General features: G+C 53.5%; 1 protein-coding gene across 1 annotated transcript in view; it reads right to left on the bottom strand.

Moving 5' to 3' along the window:
• The window catches only part of SHANK3 (SH3 and multiple ankyrin repeat domains 3), a 162,654-nt gene that overhangs the window by 50,061 nt on the left and 88,369 nt on the right, over positions 1–24,224 (bottom strand). The window contains exons 16-19 of the mRNA XM_059847948.1: positions 23,623–23,736; positions 19,549–19,624; positions 11,049–11,131; positions 2,218–2,342 (exon numbers count right to left, since the gene is read on the bottom strand). Coding sequence (XP_059703931.1) covers positions 2,218–2,342; positions 11,049–11,131; positions 19,549–19,624; positions 23,623–23,736 — 398 coding nt within the window. The remainder of the gene's footprint in view (positions 1–2,217; positions 2,343–11,048; positions 11,132–19,548; positions 19,625–23,622; positions 23,737–24,224) is intronic.

Here is a 24,224-nt window from a genome sequence, read left to right as displayed (position 1 = left end):
TCCCTGGAGGTGTCCAGGGAATTCCTGGAATTCCACTCAGTGCTCTGGGCTGGGGAGCAGGTCCAGCTCGGACTTGGTGCCCTTGGAATTCTTTTCCAAGCCCAGGGATCCCGGGATTCTGAGGAGAAGCACATGGGACCAGCTCCAGGATTTTGGGAAGCCACTCCCGGGCACGGAGCAGGGACATTCCCAGTGTCACACTGGCCCCAAAAGGAAGTTCAGGGAATATGCAAGGTTGGAGCTGGGAAATTATCCATGGAAAAGGCAGAGGGGGGAAAATCTGGAAATTGGATTCCATGGATAAAAGGAGCTCCCAGAGCTCGGAGGGAAAGGGACAATTCCCAGTGGGGAAGGAAGAGCTCAGGGAATTCCCAAAAGAGCTCCTGAATCCACTGGAATGAATCCAGAGGAGGCCCTGGAGCTGCTCCAGAGCTGGAGCCCCTCTGGATTCGGGTTGGGAAATCTGGGAATGTTCCCCTGGAGAAGGGAAGGCTCCAGGGAGAGCTTCCAGCACATTCCAGGGCCTGGAGGGGCTCCAGGAGAGCTGCAGAGGGACTGGGGACAAGGCCTGCAGGGACAGGACCCAGGGAATGGCTCCCACTGCCAGAGGGCAGGCATGGATGGGATCTTGGGAATGAGGAATTCCTGGCTGGGCTGGAATTGCCAGAGCAGCTGGGGCTGCCCCTGCATCCCTGGAGTGTCCCAGGCCAGGCTGGAGAAATCTGGGATCATGGGAGGTGTCCAGGGGATCCTCGGGATGGGCTGGGCGGGCCTTCCAAGCCAAACCACAGCAGGATTGGGGAATTGTGGAATCCTTGCCCATGGAATGCCAGCAGTGCCTCGGGAAGGGCCCCCGAGCCCCCCCGGGCTGGGCAGGGGCTGCCAGGGATGGGGGCAGGGAGAGCCCGGGAAAAGCGGGATGTGCCCCGGGCTGGGGGCCAGGGCAGCTCTGCTGGGATCGGGGCAGGGATCGGGAATGTCCTTCTGGCCCTGCCCAGCTCCTGCCGGGAGCCAGCGAGGATCGGGATCTGCTCCAGGGAATGAGCCCCGGGAAAAGAGGGAGCGGCCTCAGCCTGCGCCAGGGCAGGTTGGGATTGGATTTTTGGGAATTTTTCCATGGAAGGGAGCCTCCAGCCATCCCAAATCCCTCCAGGCTTTGTTTTCCTCCTTCTCCTGTCAGGACAAGTACGAGTGGGAATGTCCCAGGTCTCCTCCCAGCTTTCCATGGAGGCAGAGACTGAAATTCTCAGCACGGAGAAAATCGGGATCAGATTCCCACACAGAGCACGGCAAGCAGCACAAAATGCCAGAGATTTATCCCAAATGGAATCCTGGAATGGTTTGGGTTTGAAGAACCTCAAAGCTCATTCCGGGGACACTTCCCGCCATCCCAGATTTCTCCAGAATTTCCTTGGCCACTGCCTGGGATCCAGGGGCAGCCCCAGCTGCTCTGGCAGTTCCAGCCCAGCCAGGAATTCCCAATCCCCAAGATCCCATCCATGCCTGCCCTCTGGCAGTGGGAGCAATTCCCTGTGTCCTGTCCCTCTCCAGGCCTTGTCCCCAGTCCCTCTGCAGCTCTCCTGGAGTCCCTCCAGGCCCTGGAATGTGCTGGAAGCTCTCCTGGTGCCTTCCCTTCTCCAGGGGAACATTCCCAGCTCTCCCAGCCTGGCAGGATCCATTCCAATCCCAACACTCCACACATTCCATGGAATCCATGTTGGAGTCCATGTTTCCATGATCCCTTTCCAGCCAAAGCAGTGCCTCGATCCAGTCCCTGAACCATTCTTTGGATTTCCCACCGGAAAACCTTTTTTCCACCTTTCCAAACTCCAGCCCTGTTCTGTTCCCACCAATCCCACGGGAACATCCCAAGTGCCTCCTCCAGCCAGGAAAATTCCTAAAGCACCGACAAATCCAGGGAATACCCTGAAATCTCAGTGTGTTCTCCATGGGATGGAGCAGCCACAATTCCAAGGGGATTCACTGGCACTGAGGGACGCTGGATCCCTCTGGATCCACACCTGGAGAATTCCAGATCCTCCTGATCCACACCTGGAGGACACCGGGATCCCTCCGGATCCACACCCAAAGAAGCTCTGGAAGTTCCATGACCTGGACGACTCCAGATCCTCCTGACCCACACCCGGGAGAATTCCAAAACTCCCGGGCAATTCCCAAAATTCCCGGGGAAGGAGCGGAATTCCGGGAGGAGCTCACCTCGATCAGAAAGTCCCCCGTGCGCAATCCCGCTCTCCAGGCGACTCCTTCCACATCCACGGATTCCAGGTACTGCAGTGCTGGGAATGCCGGCGTGGGCGTGAACTCCTCGATCGGGGTCTCGGCTGGAAAACACAACGGGAAGGGGAACTGAGGGATTTCCAAGGAAATTCCACAAGGGAAGGCTCAGCCTGTGCACAACATTCCTAAAAATCATGGAATTACGGAGCTGGAAAAGCCTCGGAGCGCAACTGTTCCCAGCAGTGCCGCGGCCACCCCCGATCAGTGTCCCCAGGTGCCACATCCATGGATTCACGGATTTGAATCCCACCCCTTGTCCTGTCCCTGTTCCCACCTCAGCGATGGAATCCAAGGTGGAATCAGTACGGGAATCAGTGATGGAGATAAGGAAGGAATCCAAGATGGAATCAATCATGGAATTAATGACGGAATCAATGATGGAATCCAAGGTGGAATCAATCATGGAATTAATGACGGAATCAATGATGGAATCCAAGGTGGAATCAATCATGGAATTAATGACGGAATCAATGATGGAATCCAAGGTGGAATCAATCATGGAATTAATGATGGAATCAATGATGGAATTCAAGATGGAATCAATCATGGAATTAATGACGGAATCAATGATGGAATCCAAGATGGAATCAATCATGGAACTAACAATGGAATCAATAATGGAATTAATGATGGAATCAATGGTGGAATCAATCATGGAATTAATGACGGAATCAATGACGGAATCCTAGATGGAATCAATCATGGAACTAACAATGGAATCAATCATGGAATTAATGATGGAATCAATCATGGAACTGATAATGGAATCAATCATGGAATCTAAGATGGAATCAATCATGGAATTAATGATGGAATCAATGAAGGAATCCAAGATGGAATCAATCATGGAACTAACGATAGAATCAATAATGGAAATTATGATGGAATCAATGATGGAATCAATCATGGAACTAACAATGGAATCAGTGATGGAATCCAAGATGGAATCAATCATGGAAATAATGATGGAATTAATAATGGAATCCAGGATGGAATCAATAATGGAACTAACAATGGAATCAATCATGGAATTAATGACAGAATCAATGGTGGAATCCAAGATGGAATCAATCATGGAATTAATGATGGAATCAATGATGGAATCAATCATGGAACTAACAATGGAATCAATCATGGAATTAATGACGGAATGCAGGACGGAATCAATCATGGAACTAACAATGGAATCAATCATGGAATTAATGGTGGAATCAATGGTGGAATCCAAGATGGAATCAATGAACGAATCCAAGATGGAATCAACAGTGGAACTAATGATGGAATCAATGATGGAACTGATAATGGAATCAATGAAGGAATGGATGATGGAACTGATAATGGAATCAATGATGGAATCAATGATGGAACTGATAATGGAATCAATGAAGGAATCAATGATGGAACTGATAATGGAATCCAAGACGGAATCCAAGATGGAAGCAATAATAGAATCAGTCACGGAATCAACGATGGAGTCATGGAGTCATTTGGGTTGGGAAATCCCTTGGAGATCATCAAATCCAACTGCTCCCAGCAGCGCCAAGGCCACCCCCGATCCGTGACCCCGAGTGCCACATCCACATGGATTTGAATCCCACCGGGAATGGGGATTCCACCCCCCTGCCAGGGCTGGAAAAGCCTTTCCAGGAGGGAATTTTCCCATAATCCAACCAGGAGACGCCCTGGCACAGCCTGAGGTGGTGTCCCCTTATCCCGTCCCTGCTCCCACCTCAGTGATGGAATCCGTGATGGAATCTATCACAGAGATAATGAAGGAATCCAAGACGGAATCAGTCATGGAACTAATAATGGAATTAGTCAGGGAATCAGTGATGGAATCCAAGATGGAATCCAAGATGGAATCCAGGATGGAATCAATAACGGAACTAATACTGGAATCAATGATGGAATCCAAGATGGAATCAATAATGGAATCCAAGAAGGAATCCAAGAAGGAATTAATGATTCATGGAGTCATTTGGGTTGGAAAATCCCTTGGAACATTCCATCGGATCCAACCATTTCCAGCGCTCCCAAAGTCCCCCTGCCCAACATTCCCGAGTGCAGCATCATCAGGTTCTTTGGACACTTCCAGGGATGGGAACTCCATGAATTCCCTGAAAAAATCCACCAGGCTGGAGCAACCTGGGACAGAGGGAGGTGTTGCTCAGAGCAGAGGCACCTCCAGGAATTCCTTGGATTCCTCCAGGGATGGGACTCCAAAGCTCCCTGGGCAGCCCCTGCCAAGGCCTGACCCCTTTCCATGGAAAACGATCCCAGATCTGGGAGCTGAGCCTGCCCTGGCCCAGGCTGAGGCCGCTCCCTCTTTTCCCGGGGCTCATTCCCTGGAGCAGATCCCGATCCCCGCTGGCTCCCGGCAGGAGCTGGGCAGGGCCAGAAGGACATTCCCGATCCCTGCCCCGATCCCAGCAGAGCTGCCCTGGCCCCCAGCCTGGGGCACATCCCGCTTTTCCCGGGCTCTCCCTGCCCCCATCCCTGGCAGCCCCTGCCCAGCCCGGGGGGGCTCGGGGGCCCTTCCCGAGGCACTGCCGGCATTCCATGGGCAGGGATTCCACAATTCCCCAATCCTGCTGTGGTTTGGCTTGGAAGGCCCTCCCAGCCCATCCTGAGGATCCCCCAGGATCCAGGAGATCCCATGGGCACCGCCCAGGAGGTTTTCCAAGTGTTTCCATTCCCAGCATCCATGAATTCCACCCCAGGTCAATCCCAAACCTTCAGCTCCCGGAATGGATCCTGAGGATCCACCCGGACACACAAAAGCTCCAAAAAAAGGGAGAAATTCCTGCTGGGACAATCCAGCCTGAGGAAAATCCATCCCTTCAATCCTCCCTGCCCTCCTTATCCCAAGTTTTCCCCTTTCCCTCTCACTTCCAGCCGAGTCCTTCCCATGGAGCCGTGGGCTCTCCTCATTCCCAAATCCACCTGGAGCGGATCAGGAGCCAGGAGAAACTCCCAACCCTACAAACTATCCCAAGAAATGGATTTTTAGGATCTGATGGATCCCAGATCCCCAAGGTGACCCCGGTGGCCTCTCCTCTGACGTCCTTCCAGCAACATTCCCAACATTCCCCTCCCTTCCCGCCAAACCCAAGCCTCCGCTTCCACCCAGATCCAAGACTTTTCCTCCTCTCTCCGTTTTTTCTCCCACGTTTTCGGCGGGATTTTTCCACTCCGGCACGGATCGCGCCCAGGGAACCTTTCCCTGCCACCCCTCCATGTGCTGAAGCTTCTCAGCTGCTTCCCACCAACGGCTTTCCACGATTTCTGCCTTTCCCGGGAGAAGTGGCAAACGCCTGACAGCTCATCCCTATTTTTAGACATTCCGACGGAATGTCGGAGCGCTCTCCAACCCCTCCAGGATCCTTCCAGGATTTCAGCTCCTGCCATCCCAGGTGGCTCCGAGTGTCCCACCTGGCCTTGGACACTTCCAGGGGTCCCAGCCCCGGATTCTCTGGGATAAATTTCACGGAGCGAATCCCACAATCCCATGGATCCCATCGCATCCCAGGCCCATCCATCCCCCGAGTTATCCATGTGTCATTCCAGGCACTTTTCCAGCTTTTTCTGTGGGCTGGGAGCCACCAGCCCACGGTGGGTGCACGTCGTGATCCAGGATTTGGGAAGTGCTGCCAGAGCCTGAAGGAGTTGTCAAATGGGAAAATGCTCAGGAACTGGGAATTGTCTCCCTATGGAATAATTCCAGGAGCAGAATCTCATCCAGGAGGGGACAAAGGGATGTGGGGACAATTCCCACCATCCCAGATTTCTCCAGCCTTTCCTTGGACACTGCCAGGGATGCAGGGGCAGCCCCAGCTGCTCTAGCAGTTCCAGCCCAGCCAGGAATTCCTCATTGCCCAGATCCCACCCCAATCTCCCTTTTCCCTGGGAAAAGGTGGGAAGCCATTCCTTGTGTCCCATCCTTCCATTCCTTTCCCAAATTTCAGCTCTCCTGGAGCCCCTCCAGGCCCTAGAATGTGCTGGAAGCTCTCCCTGGAGCCTTCCCTTCTCCAGGGGAACATTCCCAGTTTTTCAGAGGGAGGCTGATCCAGTCCTCTGGGATTTCCAGGCCCTCCTGGTGTCGGGAGCACTGGAGCTCCCCCTGGAATGGTTTGGGTGGGAAGGGACCCAAATCCCACCCAATTCCAACCCTTGGGCACTTCCCACTATCCCAGGGTGCTCCAAGCATTGTCCTGGCCTTGGGAATTTTTCTCCCAGGTTTTACAACCCCTGGGACTGGAGAAGGGAGAGGAGAAGGACATCCCTGCTCCCAGCAAATCCTGGGAATCCGGACCCACCTCTCCCGGCTCAGCCATTCCCAAAACCAGTTTGGGACCAAATCCGACCCTGGGAATGCTCCAGGTGTGGAAATCATGGAAAATCCATCCCTGTGTGTCCTGCCAGGGAAGAAATCCAATGGGAAGAGTCTCCCATCCAATGGGAGAACCAAACCAAAAATTTGGGAATTAAATCCAGGAAGTTCCCACTGGGAATGAGGGGAATTCCCTGACCAGGAGGTTCAGCCTTTCCCACCAAAACTCCGCACTCGGAATTCCGGGATGCGCTACCCGAAGACCCTGAGGAGCCACCACGGCCCTGGTTGGGGAATTGGGAATTCCTGGGCTTAAATTCCCAGCTGGAATTCCAGAGCCAGCTGCGGGAGAAGCCCTGGCAGAGCTGGGTCACCAGGAAAGCCTGGGAGCACCAAGATCCATCCTGGGAATCAAATCCCATCCTGGGAGCACCAAAATCCATCCGGGAGGGAACCAAATTCCATCCTGGGGATCAAATCCCGTTCAGGAGGGAACCAAATCCCATCCTGGGGACACCAAATCCATCCTGGAGAACCAAATTCCCTCCTAGGGAATGTCAAATCCCATCCAGGAGGGAACCAAATCCCATCCTGGGGGCACCAAATCCCATCCAGGAGGACAAAATTCCATCCTGGAAGCACCAATTCCCATCCTGGTTGTCCCTGGAGTGGTCAGGCAGTTGGAGCAGATCCCCATCCCACGGATCCCAGAAAGTTCCAAACTCAAGGAATTCCCAAAGGTTCCAATCCTCAACGGGTCCCGGCAAGCTCTGAGCTCACGGAATTCCCAAAGGATCCACTGATTCCACAGATCCTGGCAAGTTCCGAGCTTGGGGAATTCCCACCTGGAATATCCAGCCCAAGCCCAGCTTGAGGCTGTTCCCCCTCCTCCTTTCCCTTGGGATCGGCTCCTTCAGGAAATCCACAGCAAGTAATAATCTTGGGAATTTTGGGAATGACGCGGTTCTCTCCAGGCAAACCAAGGAAAGCCCATCCCATCCAGCAAAATCTTGGATTCATTCCCTTAATTTGGATTTTAGGACACCTCCTTGCTATCCATAAAATCACGGAATGGGCTGGGTGGGAAGAGCCATCAAAGCTCATCCCATTCCATGATGGCATTCCATGATCCCAGGCTGCTCCAGCCTGGCCTGGGCAATTCCAGGGATCCAGAGAGAGCCACAGATTCCCTGGGAATTCCCAAGGGATTGGATGTGGGGAAAGCCCAGCTCCGAGAGCTGCAGGGACCGGGATAAATGGGAATACTCTGATTCCTGGGATGGAACAGGATGGGACGTTCCCCTTGGGAATTGGGAAGAGTGGGAGCTGGGATAGGCTGGGAAGGACCTAGGGTGGGCACAGCCCTTTCCCTGGAAGTGTTCCCATGGAATGGGAAAAATTCCAGAGAGAAGTTTGCAGCAGGAAGAGCAGATTCCTTTAAGGATCATCCCAAAATCCGCCTCCCTCCCCCTGCCCGGGATGAAGCTCCAGCCCTGCGTTTTCCAGCCCCTTTTCCCTCTTTTCCCCACAGGCCTGGAGTGGTTTTCCAGGAAAATCCAAAGGGAGCAGTGGTGACATGGATGGGGCCAATCCCCGGTCTAAAATCCATGGAATCCCAGCCCAACATCCATGGAATACCAGGATGAGGGGCTGGGAAATGGGGGCAGTCCAAGCCACTTCCGAAACTTGGGAATGCTGCTCCAGAGGGAACATTCCCAGATTCTGGATCTTCCAGGCCAGGACCCCTCTGCATCCATGACCTTCCTGTGCCCTGCAGAATTCCCGAATCCCACAGAATTCCCGAATCCCACAGAGCCACACGCCCACTCCGAGCGCTTCCCTCAGCCTCGGCACATGGAGGAAAACCAGGAATGGCAAGAGAGCCAGGAAGGAAAAAAAACAGGGAAGGAAAAAACTGGGAATGGGATGAAATTTCCCATTTTTCCTGACACAAAAGCTGTGGGATTGATCCCGGAAAAAAAACCCCATGGATGCCATTTTGGGCCCTGAAGTTTCACTTGGATGGAAAATCCATAGGGAATGGGAGTGAAATTCCCACTGGGATGCAAACCTTGGGAGAAGGGAAGGAAGGACAGAAATCCAGGAGTTCTCCTGGAAAATCCCATTCCAGCCTGGATCTGCAGCTCTTCCCAGCTTTCCTCCCACATGGAAAACGGCTCCGCTGTCCCTCTGCTCCTGGGAATGCCGGGGGTGGAGAGGTCTCTCTATCCCGAGCTCTTCCCGCCTCCTCTTCCCTAAATCCATAGGAACATTCCCAAGCCCACAAGGGATTTTTTTTTTTTTTTTCCCCAGCAAAAAGGTGGAATTCCAGCCCAAGGAGCCACGGGAAACTCCCAGGAAAGATCCTGGACCTGGGAGAACGCCGGGATGAGCTGGGAATGAGCTCCAGAGTGGGAGCAGCAGGAAAAGCTCTCCCACTTTTCCCCAGGGATCCCAAAAGCTGCCAGCTCTCCCCAGCCAAAATCCAGGGAAAAGCTCTGAGCATTCCAAGCCCAAAAAGCCATGGATGGAGCTGGGCAGGGGCTGTTCATTCCCACAAGGAAAAAGGAGTGAAAATTCCCAAAATTCCAAGCAGTATCCACACCAAAACCCCCAGAAAGTGGGAAAGGAGAAGATGGAGCGAGGGAAGGAAATCCCTTTGGAGCCCCCTAGGATTGCTGGGAATGGGGCTCCGGAGCTGAGCAGGGGCCCTTCATCCCTCCGGGAAGCAAAGTGACAATTCCCAAAAATTCCAAGCAGCATCCACAGAAAACCTCCCGAAAATTCGGAGAGAGACACGATGGCAGCAGGACACAGCACTGAGCCGGAGAAATCCGGGAGGAAAATCCCTTTGGAGCCCCCCCGGATTGCTGGGAATGAGAATCCCGAGCTGTTAATTCCCTGGGGGAAAAGAAGTGAAAATTCCCAAAAATTCCAAGGCGCCACCAGCACCAAAACCCCCGAAATTCCGAGAGAGCCACGATGGTAGCAGGACACGGCACTGAACCGGAGAGAACCGGAGAAATCCGGGGAGGAAAATCCCCTTGGAGCCCCCCTGGATTGCTGGGAATGAGAATCCTGAGCCGTTCATCCCTCAGGGAAAAGCAGTGACAATTCCCAAAAATTCCAAGGCTCCACCAGCACCAAAACCCCCCCAAACCCCAAATCCAATCCCAGACCCCGACACTGAACGAGCCAGGGAGGAAAATCCCTCTGGAGCCTGGGAATGAGAATCCCTGGAATGAGAATCCTGAGCCGTTCATCCCTCAGGGAAAAGAAGAGACAATTCCCAAAAATTCCAAGGCACCAGGAGCAGCACCAGCCCAAAAATGTGAGAGAGCCACGATGGCAGCAGGACACGGCACTGAGCCGGAGAAATCCAGGGAGGAAAATCCCCTTGGAGCCCCCCCAGGATTGCTGGGAATGGGGCTCTGGAGCCGTTCACTCTCCCAGGGAAAAGAAGCGAAAATTCCCCAAAAATTCCAAGGCACCGCGAGCAGCACCAGCACCAAAACCCCCAAAATTCCGAGAGAGCCACGATGGCAGCAGGACACGGCACTGAACCGGAGAGAACCGGGGAGGAAAATCTCCTCGGAGCCCCCCTGGATTGTGGGAATGAGGATCCTGAGCCGAGCAAGGGCTGTTCATTTCCACAGGGAAAAGGAGTGAAAATTCCCAAAAATTCCAAGGCACCACCAGCACCAAAACCCCCCCAAACCCCAAATCCAACCCCAGACCACGACACTGAACGAGCCAGGGAAGAAAATCCCTCTGGAGCCTGGGAATGAGAACCCTGAGCCGTTCATTCTCCCAAGGAAAAGCAAAGACAATTCCCAAAAATTCCAAGGCACCACCAGCACCAAAACCCCAAAATTCCGAGAGAGCCACGATGGCACCAGGACACGGCACCGAATTGGAGAAATCCAGGGAGGAAATTCCCCTTGGAGCCCCCCAGGATTGCTGGGAATGGGGCTCCAGAGCTGAGCAGGGGCTGTTCATTCCCTCAGGGAAGCCAGCTGAAGATTCCCAAAAAATTCCAAGGCACCACGAGCAGCAGCAGCACCAAAACCCCCAAAACTCCAAACCCACAACCGCAGACCACGACACCGAACCGAGCCGGGGAAGAAAATCCCTTCGGAGCCCCCCAGGATTAGCGGGAATCAGAACCCCGAGCCATTCATTCCCTGACGGAAAAGGAGTGAAAATTCCCAGGAATTCCAAGGCACCACCAACCCCAAACCCCAAACCCCCGACCCCACTCCACGCCATCCCCCCACCCCGATCCCCCCCAGCGCTGCACAACCGCTTCCCGTGGAGGGGGAGGGGGGAAAAACCTAAAAAACCCTGGGAAAAAAAGAAAAAAAACCGGGAAAAAAAAAATTCCCGGGAAAAACCCCAGGAAAAGCGGATCCGGGCTTACCTTTGGCCCCGCGCAGGACGAAGCCGAAGCCCTCATGCTCCCGCTTCTGCAGCACGGCCGTCTTCTCCTCGATGATGTAGTCACTGGGCAGGAAAGAGCACAAGAGAATGATGCCAGGGTTAGAGCGCAGCACCATCGCTGCCGGCGCCGTGGCCTCTGTCACCAGCCGGGGGTGGCCCTGTCACCAGCCGGGGGTGGCCTTTGTCACCAGCCAGGGGTGGCCTCTGTCACTCTTCGCATCCAGCCTTTCATCTCCGCAGGGATCGTTGCTTCCCCTCCCTTTCTTTCTTTCTCTTTCTTTCTTTCTCGCTGTCTCTTTTTGTATTTTTTTTTTCCTCCTGGATTTTTTTTTCTCTCCTGGATTTTTTTTTCTCCTGTTTTTTAAAATTTTTTTTTTTTCTTTTTGCGCCCAAAGTCACACCAAAAAGACGGAAGCGACTTTTGCCTCGGCGTGCAGGAGGAGGAGGAGGAGGAAAAGGAGGAAAAGGAGGAGGAGGGAATTAAAAAAGCCCCAGAAATCGTGGCTGTCCCTGCTGCCCACCGGGCCCCTCGCAGTCACCTGCAGAGGAATGCAGGGACATTCCTCGCAGGAATGCAGGGATACGGAGCCCACGCAGGAATTTCGGGAATTTCGGGATCCGGAGCTTTGCCCGTTAAACGCGGAGCCCCATCGGGAATCGTCTCTTCCCACACTTGCCAAGCGCGTCTCCCGCGGGAATAAAAACCGGGATTCTTGGATGGAAGCGGCGCTGCCTCCTCGCCGCTGGCCGGGCAGGAGCGGGGCAGAGTTTAAATCCTCATCCCGGCGGATTCGATCCCAAAATTCCCCCCCTCGGGCGTTGCTAAGTGACGGATTGCCAGGAGCGGGGGGGAAAGAGCATCCTTGGGAAAAGCCGGGAATGATCCAGCGATGGATGGAGGGAGGGAGGGAGGGGAGCCCCCTCCCCAAATGGGCTCTAGGAGCGGCGGGAGGGGGAGGGGGCCGCAGGTCCCTCCCAGCGGAGCCGCAGGGGTGACATCAGAGCCGGGATAATCCGGGAGCGCCGGGAAGGAGCTTGGGAAGGAGCCGGGAAGTGGGAGCCAGAGCGGGAGGGGAGAGGAGGGAGCGAGGGGAGGGATGGGAAGGGATGGGAGGGATGGGAACAATGGGAGGGATGCGGAGATGGAAAAGGTTTGGGAATATTGGAGAGGGATGGGAGGGATGGGAACAATGGGAGGGATGAGGAGGGATGGAGAGACGGAAAAGGATGGGAATATTGGAGAGGGATGGGAGGGATGGGAACAATGGGAGGGATGAGGAGGGATGGAAAAGGATGGGAACGGATGGGAGGGATGCAGAGGGATGGAGAGATGGAAAAGGATTGGGAATATTGGAGAGGGATGGGAGGGATGGGAACAATGGGAGGGATGGGGAAGGATAGGGAGGGATGGGGAGATGGGAGAGATGAGGAGGGATGGAGAAGCTCTGGGAATATTGGGGAGGGATAAGGAGGGGTGGGAGCAATGGGAATGCTTGGGAGGGATGGAGAGACGGGAATGATAGGAGGGATGGAAAAGGTTTGGGAAAATTGGAGAGGGATGGGGAGGGATGGGAACAATGGCAGGGATGAGGAGGGATGGAGAGATGGAAAAGGATGGGAACGGATGGGAACAATGGGAGGGATGAGGAGGGATGAGGAGGGATGGAAAAAGATTGGGAATATTGGAGAGGGATGGAGAGGGATGGGAACAATCGGGGGGATGGGGAAGGATCGGAGAGATGGGGAATGATTTGGAATATTGGGGAGGGACAGAGATGGGAACAGATGGGAGGGATGGGAATGTTGGGGAATGATTTGGGATATTGGAAAGGAATGGGGAGGGATGGGAACAATGGGAAGGAGGAGGAGGGACAGAGAGATGGGGAATGGTTGGGAATATTGGGGAGGGATGGAAAAGGATTTGGAACACTGGAGAGGGATAAGGAGGGATGGGGAAGGATTGGGAATATTGGAGAGGGATAAGGAAGGATGGGAGAGATGAGGAATGTTGGGGAGAGATGGGAGTGACTGGGAACAATGGGAATGTTAGGAAGGGATGGGAGTGACTGGGAACAATGGGAATGTTGGGGAGAGATGGGAGTGACTGGGAACAATGGGAATGTTGGGAAGGGATGGGAGTGACTGGGAACAATGGGAATGGTGGGGAGGGATGGGAGTGACTGGGAACAATGGGAATGTTGGGAAGGGATGGGAATGACAGGGAACAATGGGAATGTTGGGAAGGGATGGGAGTGACTGGGAACAATGGGAATGTTGGGAATGGCTGGAATGATGGGGAATGATGGAGAATCAACAGGAATCATGGGGAGTGATGGGAAAAATGGAAACAATGGGAATTACAGGAGTGACGGGAATGATGGGCAACGATGGGAATGACGGGAATGATGGGAAAAAACAGGAATGACGGGGAGCGATGGGAAGAGATGGGAAATCATGGGAATGTTGGGAAGGGATTGATGGGAGGGGTGGGGAGCTCTGGAACAGCTGGAATTGGCAGCCGGAATTCCCCATGGATCCCATTCCCAAGGCACAGGAAGGGACTGGAATTCCACTGGGGAATGAGGGGCGGGGCTGGGCCTCACCACCTCCTGCGGAGGGAAAACCTTGGATCACCGGGAATACCGGGAGGGAATGGATCCCTGCTGGGAACACTGGGAATACCAGGAGGGAATGGATCCCTGCCAGGAAAACCTTGGATTTCCTGGATCACTGGGAAGGAATGGATTCCTGCTGGGAACACTTTGGGAATCCATTCCACAGGGAGACAATTCCTAATCCCGTAGCGTTTTCCCGCTTCCCAAATCCTGGAATCAGGACATGCACCCACTGTGGGCTGGTGGCTCCCTGCTCTTGGCATGGCAGGATGGGATTCATGGAATCACGGAAAAAGCTGGAAAAGCTCCGGGCCGGAGCAGCGTCATTCCATGGAAAACGGGAATGTGGAGGGAGGGAAGGAAAACTCCTCCGGGAAATGTTTCTCTGGAATCCCACTGGGAGCATTCCCAAGCCTCTGGAATTCTCCGCGAGCGGCAGCTTTTGGGATCCCATTTTCAGGGAGTGTCAGGAATGTCAAGGAATCGTGGAATGGTTTGGGTGGAATTCCATCCCAATCCACGATCCCAGGCTGCTCCAACCTGGCCTTGGAAGCTTCCAGGGGATCCAGGGGAATCCACGATCCCATTCCTGGGACAAAACAGGTTAGAAAAGTCTCAGTTCCATGGAAAACTGGGAATTCTGGCCTGAGGACAAAGGAGGGGCTCCGTGGAGCTGCTTTTCCCATTCCATTGGGGAAGAGAGCGGGGCTAGACGGGATTTGGGAAGGAATTCCTGGCTGGGAGGCTGGGGAGGGGCTGGGATGGAATTCCAAGGGTTGGAATTGGGCGGGATTTCAGCTCCATTCCCACCCAACCCATTCCGGGATTCTCCCATGGAATTTCCATCTCAGCAGTGCATTCCCAGCCCTGGAGGTGCCTGTCCAGGGAATTCCTGGAATTCCAGCTCTGGGTTGGGATGGGGCCCAGCTTGGCCACGGTGACCTCGGAGGGCTTTTCCCACCTCAGGAATTCCATGGATTTTAGGATTTCTTCAGCAGCTTCAGCCGAACTCCAGTTTTCCTTGAGGAATCCAAAAATTCCCGTGGAAGTGGAACCCCTCTCCAGCCACTCCAACATTCCAGTGTTTTCCGGGGAAGCTGGGACACCTTCCAATGGCTTTTCCACCGGAATAACCAAGTGGATCCATGAAAACGGATCTTACTTCCCGCTTTTCCCCTTTTTCTTTAGAGTCCCAGGATCTGGGTTGGAAAAGGGATTCAGGATCATTCCATGGGCAGGGACAATTCCCGCTATCCCAGGCTGCCCCAGGTTTTTTCCAACCGGCCTGGAATTCTTCCAGGCATCTCCTGGGTGGCTTTTCCGGCTGCTCCCCAAACTTTGGGAATGTGGGCGGAGCGCTACCTCAGCGGGATCAGCGTCACCGGGAATGTGGGTGGGATCCAGGTGTGGGATCCGAGCCCGGAGCCGTCACCGGAGCCTCGGGAAGCGTGGAGCCGGGATGAATCATGGCTCCATTGATTCCCGCAGATTCCGTGGATTCTAAAAGGAGCTGGAATTGCCGGGGGTGGTGCTGAGACCAACGCCCACCTTTAACTCCCGGCGTTCCGTAGGGATGGAGAATTCCCAGGATGCCAGCTCCTATTCCAGGTTTTCTGCTCAGCCTCGGGCACCAAAGGGTGGGATGGTGCTGGCCTCTCCAGGAATTCCTTTTCCAATCCTTTTCCATGTGTTTTCCACAGTTTTGCCTAATCCAAACCTGGCCTTTAACTCCCAGCATTCCACAGGGACAGGGAAAATTCCAGGTTCCATTCCAGGTTCCATTTCAAGTCCCAAACCTGGGATGCCAGCTCCTATTCCAGGTTTTCCGCTCGGCCTCAGGCACCAAAGGGTGGGATGGTGCTGGCCTCTCCAGGAATTCCTTTTCCAATCCTTTTCCATGTGTTTTCCATAGTTCACCTTGATCCAATGTCTACCTTTAACTCCCAGCCTTCCACAGGAACAGGGAAAATTCCAGCTCCCATTCCAGTCCCATTCCCAATCCTATTCCTGGTCCCATTCCTGATCCAATTCCAGCTCCTATTCCAGGTCTCATTCCAGGCCCATTCCAGGCCCCATTCCAGGCCCATTCCAGGCCCCATTCCAGGCCCCATTCCAAGTCTCATTCCAGGCCCCATTCGCAGATCTCATTCCAGGTCTCATTCCAGGCCCATTCCAGATCTCATTCCAGGCCCCATTCCAGGCCCCATTCCAAGTCTCATTCCAGGCCCCATTCCAGGCCCATTCCAGGCCCATTCCGGGTCTCATTCCAGGTCTCATTCCAGGCCCATTCCAGGCCCATTCCAGATCTCATTCCAGGCCCATTCCAGGCCCATTCCAGGTCTCATTCCAGGCCCATTCCAGGCCCATTCCAGGTTTCCCGCTCGGCCTCGGGCACCACAGGGTGGGATGGCGCTGGCCTCTCCAGGAATTCTTTTTCCAATCCTTTTCCCAATCTTTTTCCAGGTGTTCTCCATAGTTTTGCCTGATCCAAACCTGACCTTTTAACACCCAGCATTCCACAGGGACAGGGAAAATTCCAGCTCCCATTCCAGCTCCCATTCCCAATACTGTTCCAACTTCCACTCCCAATCCTATTCTTGGCCCATTCCCGGTCCCATTCCTGATCCAATTCCAGCTCCTGTTCCCGGTTTTCTGCTCAGCCTTGGGCACTAAAGGGGGGGATGGTCGTGGCTTCTCCAGGAATTCCTTTTCCAAGGGTTTTCCATGAGTTTTCCATAGTCCTGCCTGATCCGTAGCCCACCTTTAAATCCTGGTGTTCCACAGGGACAGGGAGAATTCCAGATCCCATTCCAGGCCTATTCCAGGTGGAATTCCAATGGAAAATCAGCCCTTTGGATGGGGGAATTCCAGCTTTGGAAACACGGGAAGGAATTCCCAGATTTCCAGAGGGATGGGAGAAGAGGCAACAACACCAAGGAAATCTCAGGAATTGCAGGGAAATCCCAGGAAAATTTTTCCCAATGGAAACTCAGCTCCCTTTGCCTGTGCAATTTCCATTATTGGAAACACGGGAAGGAATTCCCAGATTTCCAGCTCCAGGAAAATTATTCTGTAATTCCCTAATTCCAACCTCCATTATTCCATAATCCCATCATTCCAACCGCCCTAATTCCATAATTTTCCGTCTCCACACATTTTTTCCAGCCCCGGCATTCCAGGACGGAGAAATCCCCTTTTCCCCCTCTGTGTTTTCCACGTTTTCCACGTTTTCCCTGTTTTCCGGTGAAATCCCTCTCCCTAATCCCCGACACAAATCCGGGATTGGCTCCTGCTCCCAATTTTTCCCCTTCCCAGCTGCTCCCAGCTTTAATACCCAAATTAATCCGGAGCCTCTTTAATCCCTGCCTTTAATTCCGAAGGCAATTCCCACCGGGATTTCTCTTCCGGATAAAGCCAAGCTCGGGTTCGTCCCCTCCAGGTAAACTTTTCCGAGCTCTGTCCCATTTTTCCCATTCCCGGGTTTCGGGAATGACCGGAATTTTGGGAGCATCCAGCACATCCGATCTCCGGAGCGGCCCCTGCTCCTCCTTGGAGGGATTCCTGATTCCAAAGGAAATCTGGGAATGCTGGGAATCCCATCCCGGGGGATTTTTTTTTTTCCGTCTCCAATCCAGATTTATCCCGAAATTCCTGGGGATGTCCCATCATTCCAAAGCATTCCATGATCCCACAATTCCATCATTCCCAAACATTCCATGGTCCCAGAGAATCCTAATCAAAAAACCCAACAAAAAATTTGGGATTTTCCCTTTCCCAAAAAATTCCCCGAACTCCCCAGGTTTTCGCTGGGAGCTTCTGCCTGGAATCCAAACAATTCCCAAGGGATTTCCTGGAGCGGGACCCATCCAAGCCCTCCCTGTGGATCCAATCCCACTCCAGGCTCTTCCCAAGGTCTTTCCTGGATCCGGCTCCTTACATTCCCCTTCAATTTGCCTTTGGCCAAGGAATGGTGCGGATCCACGGAATTTTGGGAATCTTGGAGCTCATCCACAACATTTTCCTGCTTTTTTGAGCTCCTTATCCCAAATTTTGCTCCTCTGAGCATTCCCGGCTCCAAGGAACTTGTGGAATTTTGGGGTCTTCCCAAGTTTTTTTCCATGCTGGATCAGAATCCCTTAATTCCCCTTCCTGCCCCACTCCTCCACTGGAATTCCCAGGAATCTTTTCCAGTGAAAATTCCCAGGAACTCGAACTCCTGGCCAAGAGCTCCTCCTGGTGTTTCCCCAGGATGCGATTCCCAAAGGAAATCCCTTTTCCTGGGATTCCCATGGATTCAATCCTGTTCTTTCTTCCCCTGAACCGATGGAATTTCGCCTCATCCGTGAATTCCCACTTTTTCCCGCTCTTCCCATGATCCCAGCAGGGATTTTCCAGAGCTTCCCTTCATTTTTCCCTCAGTTTTTCCTCTTTCCCAATTTTTCCCCACAGGAACGGCCCCAGAGCAGCAAATCCCGGGAATTTTGAGGATCCACCCAAATTCCACAAATTCCTTGGAGTCAGGAATGCTTCCAGAAGCAAAATTTGGGATGAGGAGCTCAAAAAAAGCAGGAAAAGGGTGTGGATGAGCTCCAAGATTCCCAGAATTCCATGGATCTACACAATTCCATGGCTTCCAAGGAGAGACCCCTCCTCCGGATCGGATGGGTTTGGGAATTCGGAAGCTTCCCTGGAAAAAGGGAAAACGTCCAGAGGAAGCAGCTGCTCATCCCTCCGGGAATTCCAGAGCTCTGGGACATTCCCGAGTCCAACCCTTCCCATTCCCGATCCCAAACGCACCAGGAAAAGCCACAGTCCAGGAATGTCCCCCTGCTGTCCCACCTGGGAATGCCCTCACATTCCCAAACTTTTCCAGAACCTTGGATTCTCCACTGGGACTCGAGACAAGAAGGGAAACATTCCCAGACTTCTCCAGAACTTGGGATCCATCGCTGGGAAATGAGTCAGGAATGAGAAACATTCCCAGACTTTTCCAGGATGTTGGATTCTCCCCCGGGAAATGAGCTGGGAATGGGAAACATTCCCAAACTTTGGATTCTCCAATGGGACAGGAGCCAGGAATGGGAACGCATTCCCAAGCTTTTCTGGAACCTTGGATCCTCCCCTGGGACACGAGCTGGGAATGGGAAACATTCCCAAACTCCTCCAGAACTTGGGATCACCCACTGGGGTGAGCCAGGAATAGGAAACATTCCCAGAATTTTCCAGGATGTCGGATCCTCCCCTGGAATGTGAGCTGGGAATGGGAAACATTCCCAAACTCTTCTGGAACTCTGGAAAGTTCTCCACTGGGAAATGAGCCAGGAATGGGAAACATTCCCAGACTTTGGATTTTCCAGTGGGACAAGAGCCTGGAATGGCACAACATTCCCAGAAATTTTCCAGGATGTTGGATTTTCCCCTGGGAAATGAGGCAGCCATGGGAGCACATTCCCAAACTTCTCCAGAACCTTGGATTGTCCATTGGGGAATGAGCTGGGAAAGGGAAACATTCCCAAACTTCTCCGGAACGTTGGATCCTCCATTGGGATAGGAGGTAGGGATGGGAAACACTCCCAGGATTCTCCGGAACTTTGGATTCTCCATTGGAACACGAGCCTGGAATGGGAGCACATTCCCAAACTTCTCCGGAACGTGGGATCATCCATTGGAATACGAGCCAGGAGTGCAGCCACATTCCCGGAATTCCCCAAACCCTTGGATCCTGCCCAGGGACTTCCTCCACCGCCCAAGACTTCCAGAAAAATCCCCTTCCCACAGAATTCCAAACCTCCCTGAGGAAAAGGGTGGGTTTTTCCATGGGATTCCCAGAATTCCCAGGATTCCCGGGACGGAGCAGCTCCTTACCTGTGGGAGGTGAAGTTGTCGTAGGATCCGACGGTGTAGTGCCGGAAAAGCCGCTTGGTCCGGTCTTCCCTGGTTTCTGTGGGATAAAAATTTCACATCCCAAATTATTCCCGGCTTTTCCCGCCTTCCCAAGGGATCCACAAAGCCCGGGAATTCCATTCCAGGCGGGAATTTCTCAGTGGATGGGGAGAATCCGTGGGGGTGAGAGGCCCACATGTGGCCGAGGAATTCCTGGGAATGCCGGAGCCATTCCTGGGAATCATCCAGGGGGAAATTCCAGCAAAATTCCCAGCTGGAATGACAGAGGAGACTCAGCCCTATGGAAAACCCAAATCCCACATTCCTGCCCCGCTTCCTTACTCTTCCACTGTTGGAATGGAAGGGAAGAGCTGGGAATGCTCCTGGGAATTCCGTGCTGTCCTGGAGGTCACCAGATCTCCGGGAATGCTGGAATTCTGAGGAAAACTGGGAATGAGGGAGACCCCGGCACCTGCTCCTGAGGGAGCAGTTCCCATGGAAAATCTGGGAATGTTTTGGGGATCCTCCTGCTCTCCCAGAGGTCTCTGGATCTCCGGGAATGCCGAAATTAGGAGGAAAACTGGGAATGAGGGAGACAATCCCAAGGGAGCAGCCACAATTCCCGCCCTGCTTCCATGCTTTTCCCACCTCGGAATGGATGGAAAGAGCTGGGAATGATCCCTCCGGAGTTTTCCAGCCCTTTCCCAGGATTAGCCTGGGGAAATCCTCACTGCTCCGAGGGGAAATTCCAAGGGAAAAGGAGAAGCCTGGGAATCTCCCAGGTAATGGCAGCACAAGGAATAAAACCAGGGAATTCTCCACTTGGATCAGGCCGGGAAAATCCTCAGGGCTCTGAGGGGTCTCTGATTCCAGAGGGAAATTCCAGGGAAAAGGAAAATCTTGGGAAGCTCCCACTTGGCACCAGGAGACGGCAGCAGGAGCAGCTGTGGAGCTGATCCAGGAATGATTCCCGATGGGAATGAGGAAAGGAAAAAGGGAAAAGGAAAAAAAAAGGGAAAGGAAAAAAAAAGAAGGGGAAAGGAAAGGAAAGGAAAGGAAAGGAAAGGAAAGGAAAGGAAAGGAAAGGAAAGGAAAGGAAAAGGAAAGGAAAGGAAAGGAAAGGAAAGGAAAGGAAAGGAAAGGAAAGGAAAGGAAAGGAAAGGAAAGGAAAGGAAAAGGAAAGGAAAGGAAAGGAAAGGAAAGGAAAGGAAAAGGAAAGGAAAGGAAAGGAAAGGAAAGGAAAGGAAAGGAAAGGAAAGGAAAGGAAAGGAAAGGAAAGGAAAGGCTGGAATGAGGATGAAAACCTGGGAAAAAGGAAGGAAAAAGGAGGCAGGGAGGGAGGGAAGGAAGAAAGGAATTCCCAGCACATCCTGAAGTCCCAGCAGATCCAAATTCCCCGATCCTGTCAGCTCCCCCATCAGCTCCAGAGCTGATCCATCCAGCCCTGCATTTCCCGGCACTTCCCATTCCGCTGGGAATTCAGGCAATTCCCTCCTCCCGCCCCCTCCTCCTGCCATCCCGGCCCTTTGGAATTCCAATGCCCCTCATCCCTCCGGCCATTCTCCCCGATCCCCAGCCCCTCCTGGCTGCCATTCCGAGGAAAGCCGGGATTTATGGCTGCCCACGGCCCAGCGGCTCCGCTCCCTCCCCGGCTCCCAGAAATAGCAGCGCCGCTAATGGAGCCGTCAGGGAGCCTCCGGAGCTGATGGATGGATCCGGGAGCAGCCGGGATCCGCAGGGACACGGAGCCGCTGGAATGAACGGGAATGAGCCCCAGGAGGACCCGGATGGGATGGGATCCAGGGGATGGGATCTATGGGATGGGATCCTTGGGATCCATGGGATAGGATGGAACGGGATCCATGGGATGGGAGGGGATGGGATGGGATGGGATGGGAGGGGATCCATGGGAGGGGATCCATGGGAGGGGATGGGATGGGATGGGATGGGATCCAGGGGGTGGGATTGGATCCATGGGGTGGGATCCATGGGAGGGGATGGGATGGGATGTGATGGGATGAGATCCATGGGAGGGGATCCATGGGAGGGGATGGGATGGGATGTGATGGGATGAGATCCATGGGAGGGGATCCATGGGAGGGGATGGGATGGGATGTGATGGGATGAGATCCATGGGAGGGGATCCATGGGAAGGGATGGGATGGGATCCATGGGGTGGGATCCATGGGTGGGATCCATGGGGTGGGATCCATGGGGTGGGATCCGTGGGATGGGATCTGTGGGATGGGATGGAATGGGATCCATGGGATGAGATCCATGGGATGAAATGGGATGGAATGGTACCCATGGGCTGGGATTGAATCTGGGATAGCGGAAGGTTTCCATAGGGAATGGGGTCAGGATGGCTTTAAAGCCCTTCCCAACCTAAACATTCCATGAATCCATGACCAAAATCCTTGGCAATTCAGGTCTGGAATAAATCTGGATGTGCTTGGATCTGCCAAGGGAGGGTACAGAAATTCGGGAAAAGCTCGGATTTAGGCATCCTGATTAAATCCGTGGAAAAGGATCATCCTGCTTTTTTTTCTGGGATAATGGACAGCTGGAAAATCATCGGGAAGGACTCAGTGATTGGAGAAGGGATGGGATGGGATCCATGGGATATGGACGGGATGGAATTCCATGGGTGCTCCTTCCAGTGGGAATCTGGGAACAGGAAATGCTGGAAAAGGCTGGAAAACCAACCAGAAATTCCTCATCCTCTTTTTTCCCCTGGGAATCGATCCCAGGTTGCAAATAAGGAGGGGAAAAAATCCCCTTTGGAATGTGGGGAGGTCCCTTTTCCTTCTGTCTGGAATTCTGGTTCCAAGGAGAGTTTGGAATTCGATGAATTCCATTGAAAGGGAAGATTCCTGATCCGTGAATTCTTGGGGAATGGGATTTTTCCTTCGTTTATTTTGGGCCCAGGCAGGGAATCGTGGAATCCCAGAATTCCAGGGGTTGGGAAAAAATTCCAAGGGCACCAAGTCCAAGTCTGGTCTGATCCCAGCCCTGAGTGCCACCTCCAGGAATTCCATGGACACCTCCAGAGATGGGCACTCCAAAGCTCCCTGGGCAGCCCCTGCCAAGGCCTGACCCCTTTCCATGGGGAAATTCCCAAAAATGCAATCCCAACCTCCCCCGGACCAGCCTGAGGCCATTCCCTCTTTTCCTATCCCTTTTCCCTGGGAGCAGATCCCAATCCCGCCTCGGATGCTGGCAGGAAGTTGGGAAAAGGGATAAACTTCCCTGGATCCTCCTTTTTCCAGGCATGGAAAACTCCTCCTCGGCAGAACAGGAATTCCTTCGGAATTCCGGAATTCCCATCAGAGCTGGGGCAGTTCCAGCTGCTCCTGTGGATCATCCTGGATTCTCCCTCTTTTCCAGGCAGGACAATCCCAATCTTCCCAGCTTTCCCTCTGCTCCCATCCCAACCAATCCCAAACTCTCCATTCCCTGCAGAAGATCCCAATGATGAATCCATGACCGGAACTCATCCCTTGGGATATAATTCCCACAATTCTCTGGAGTTTGAAACCATTCCCTCCATCCCTTGGAAACATTCCCGATATTCCCACTTTTCATCTTTCCCGTGTCTCCTCCAGGCCCTGGCTGCCACAGTTGGATCATCCTGGATTTTTCCTCTTTCCCAGGCTGACCAATCCCAGTTTTCCCAGTTTTCCCTCTGCTCCCACCCCTCCATCATCCCAAACTCTCCATTTCTTGATGGTGAATCCATGACTGGAATCCATCCCTTGGGATACAACTCCTGCAATTCCCTCCCCCCCCCACCTCACCAAAGGAGCACTCTGGTGATTCCATTGGGAATTGCATCCGGAATTCCGGGATACCAACCTTCTCCGACTGACCAATCCCAATTTTCCCAGCTTTTCCCCCAGCTCCCATCCCAACCAATCCCCAAACTCTCCATTCCCTGAGGATGGATCCGTGAGCAGCACGGATCCCTTGGGACGCGATTCCCGCAATCCCCGCCCCACCGAAGGAGCGCTCGGGTGGTTCCGTGGGGAATCCCGCCCGGAATTCCGGGACACCGACCTTGCCTGGAGTCGTACTGGCGCATCTGCACCTCCTCCACGCATTCTGCCGGGAACCAGCCGCTCCTGCCCTTCACGGAGCCTTCCCAGAATCCGCCCTCGCCGATGCTCAGCACTGCGGAAAACAGGGAGCGGGGGTCAGGCCGGAATCCCGGGAAAAGGGGACTTGGGACGGAGGAGGCACCGCGGGAATCCAGGAAGCAAAGCCGGGGGGAAGCTGAGGAATGTGGAGTTTTCCGCGGGTTCAGTTCCTTTGGAAAATCTGGAGTTCCTGGATTTTCCCACTCTGGATGCCAAAATTCCCATCATTTTCCCACCCTGAATCCCCAAATTTTCCCACTCCGGATGAACACATTTCCAAATTCCTGATTTTTCTTGCTCTGGATGCCCCATTCCCGACTATTTCCACTCTGGATCCCCAAATTCCCAAACTGTCCCACTCCTGACCAAATCCCAAGTTTTCCTACTCCGGATACCCAATTCCTGACTTTTCACACTCCGGACACCCAAATTCCCAAACTCTCCCACTCTGGATGCCATAATTCCAGATTTTCCCAGTCTGGGTGCTGGAATTCCTGAATTTTCCCACTCTGGATGTCCAAA

This window comes from Haemorhous mexicanus, chromosome 5, assembly GCF_027477595.1.
Source record: "Haemorhous mexicanus isolate bHaeMex1 chromosome 5, bHaeMex1.pri, whole genome shotgun sequence".
Lineage (NCBI taxonomy): Eukaryota > Metazoa > Chordata > Aves > Passeriformes > Fringillidae > Haemorhous > Haemorhous mexicanus.
Note: the sequence above shows the minus strand (reverse complement) of the source record. Positions and strands in the feature narration are given on the sequence as shown.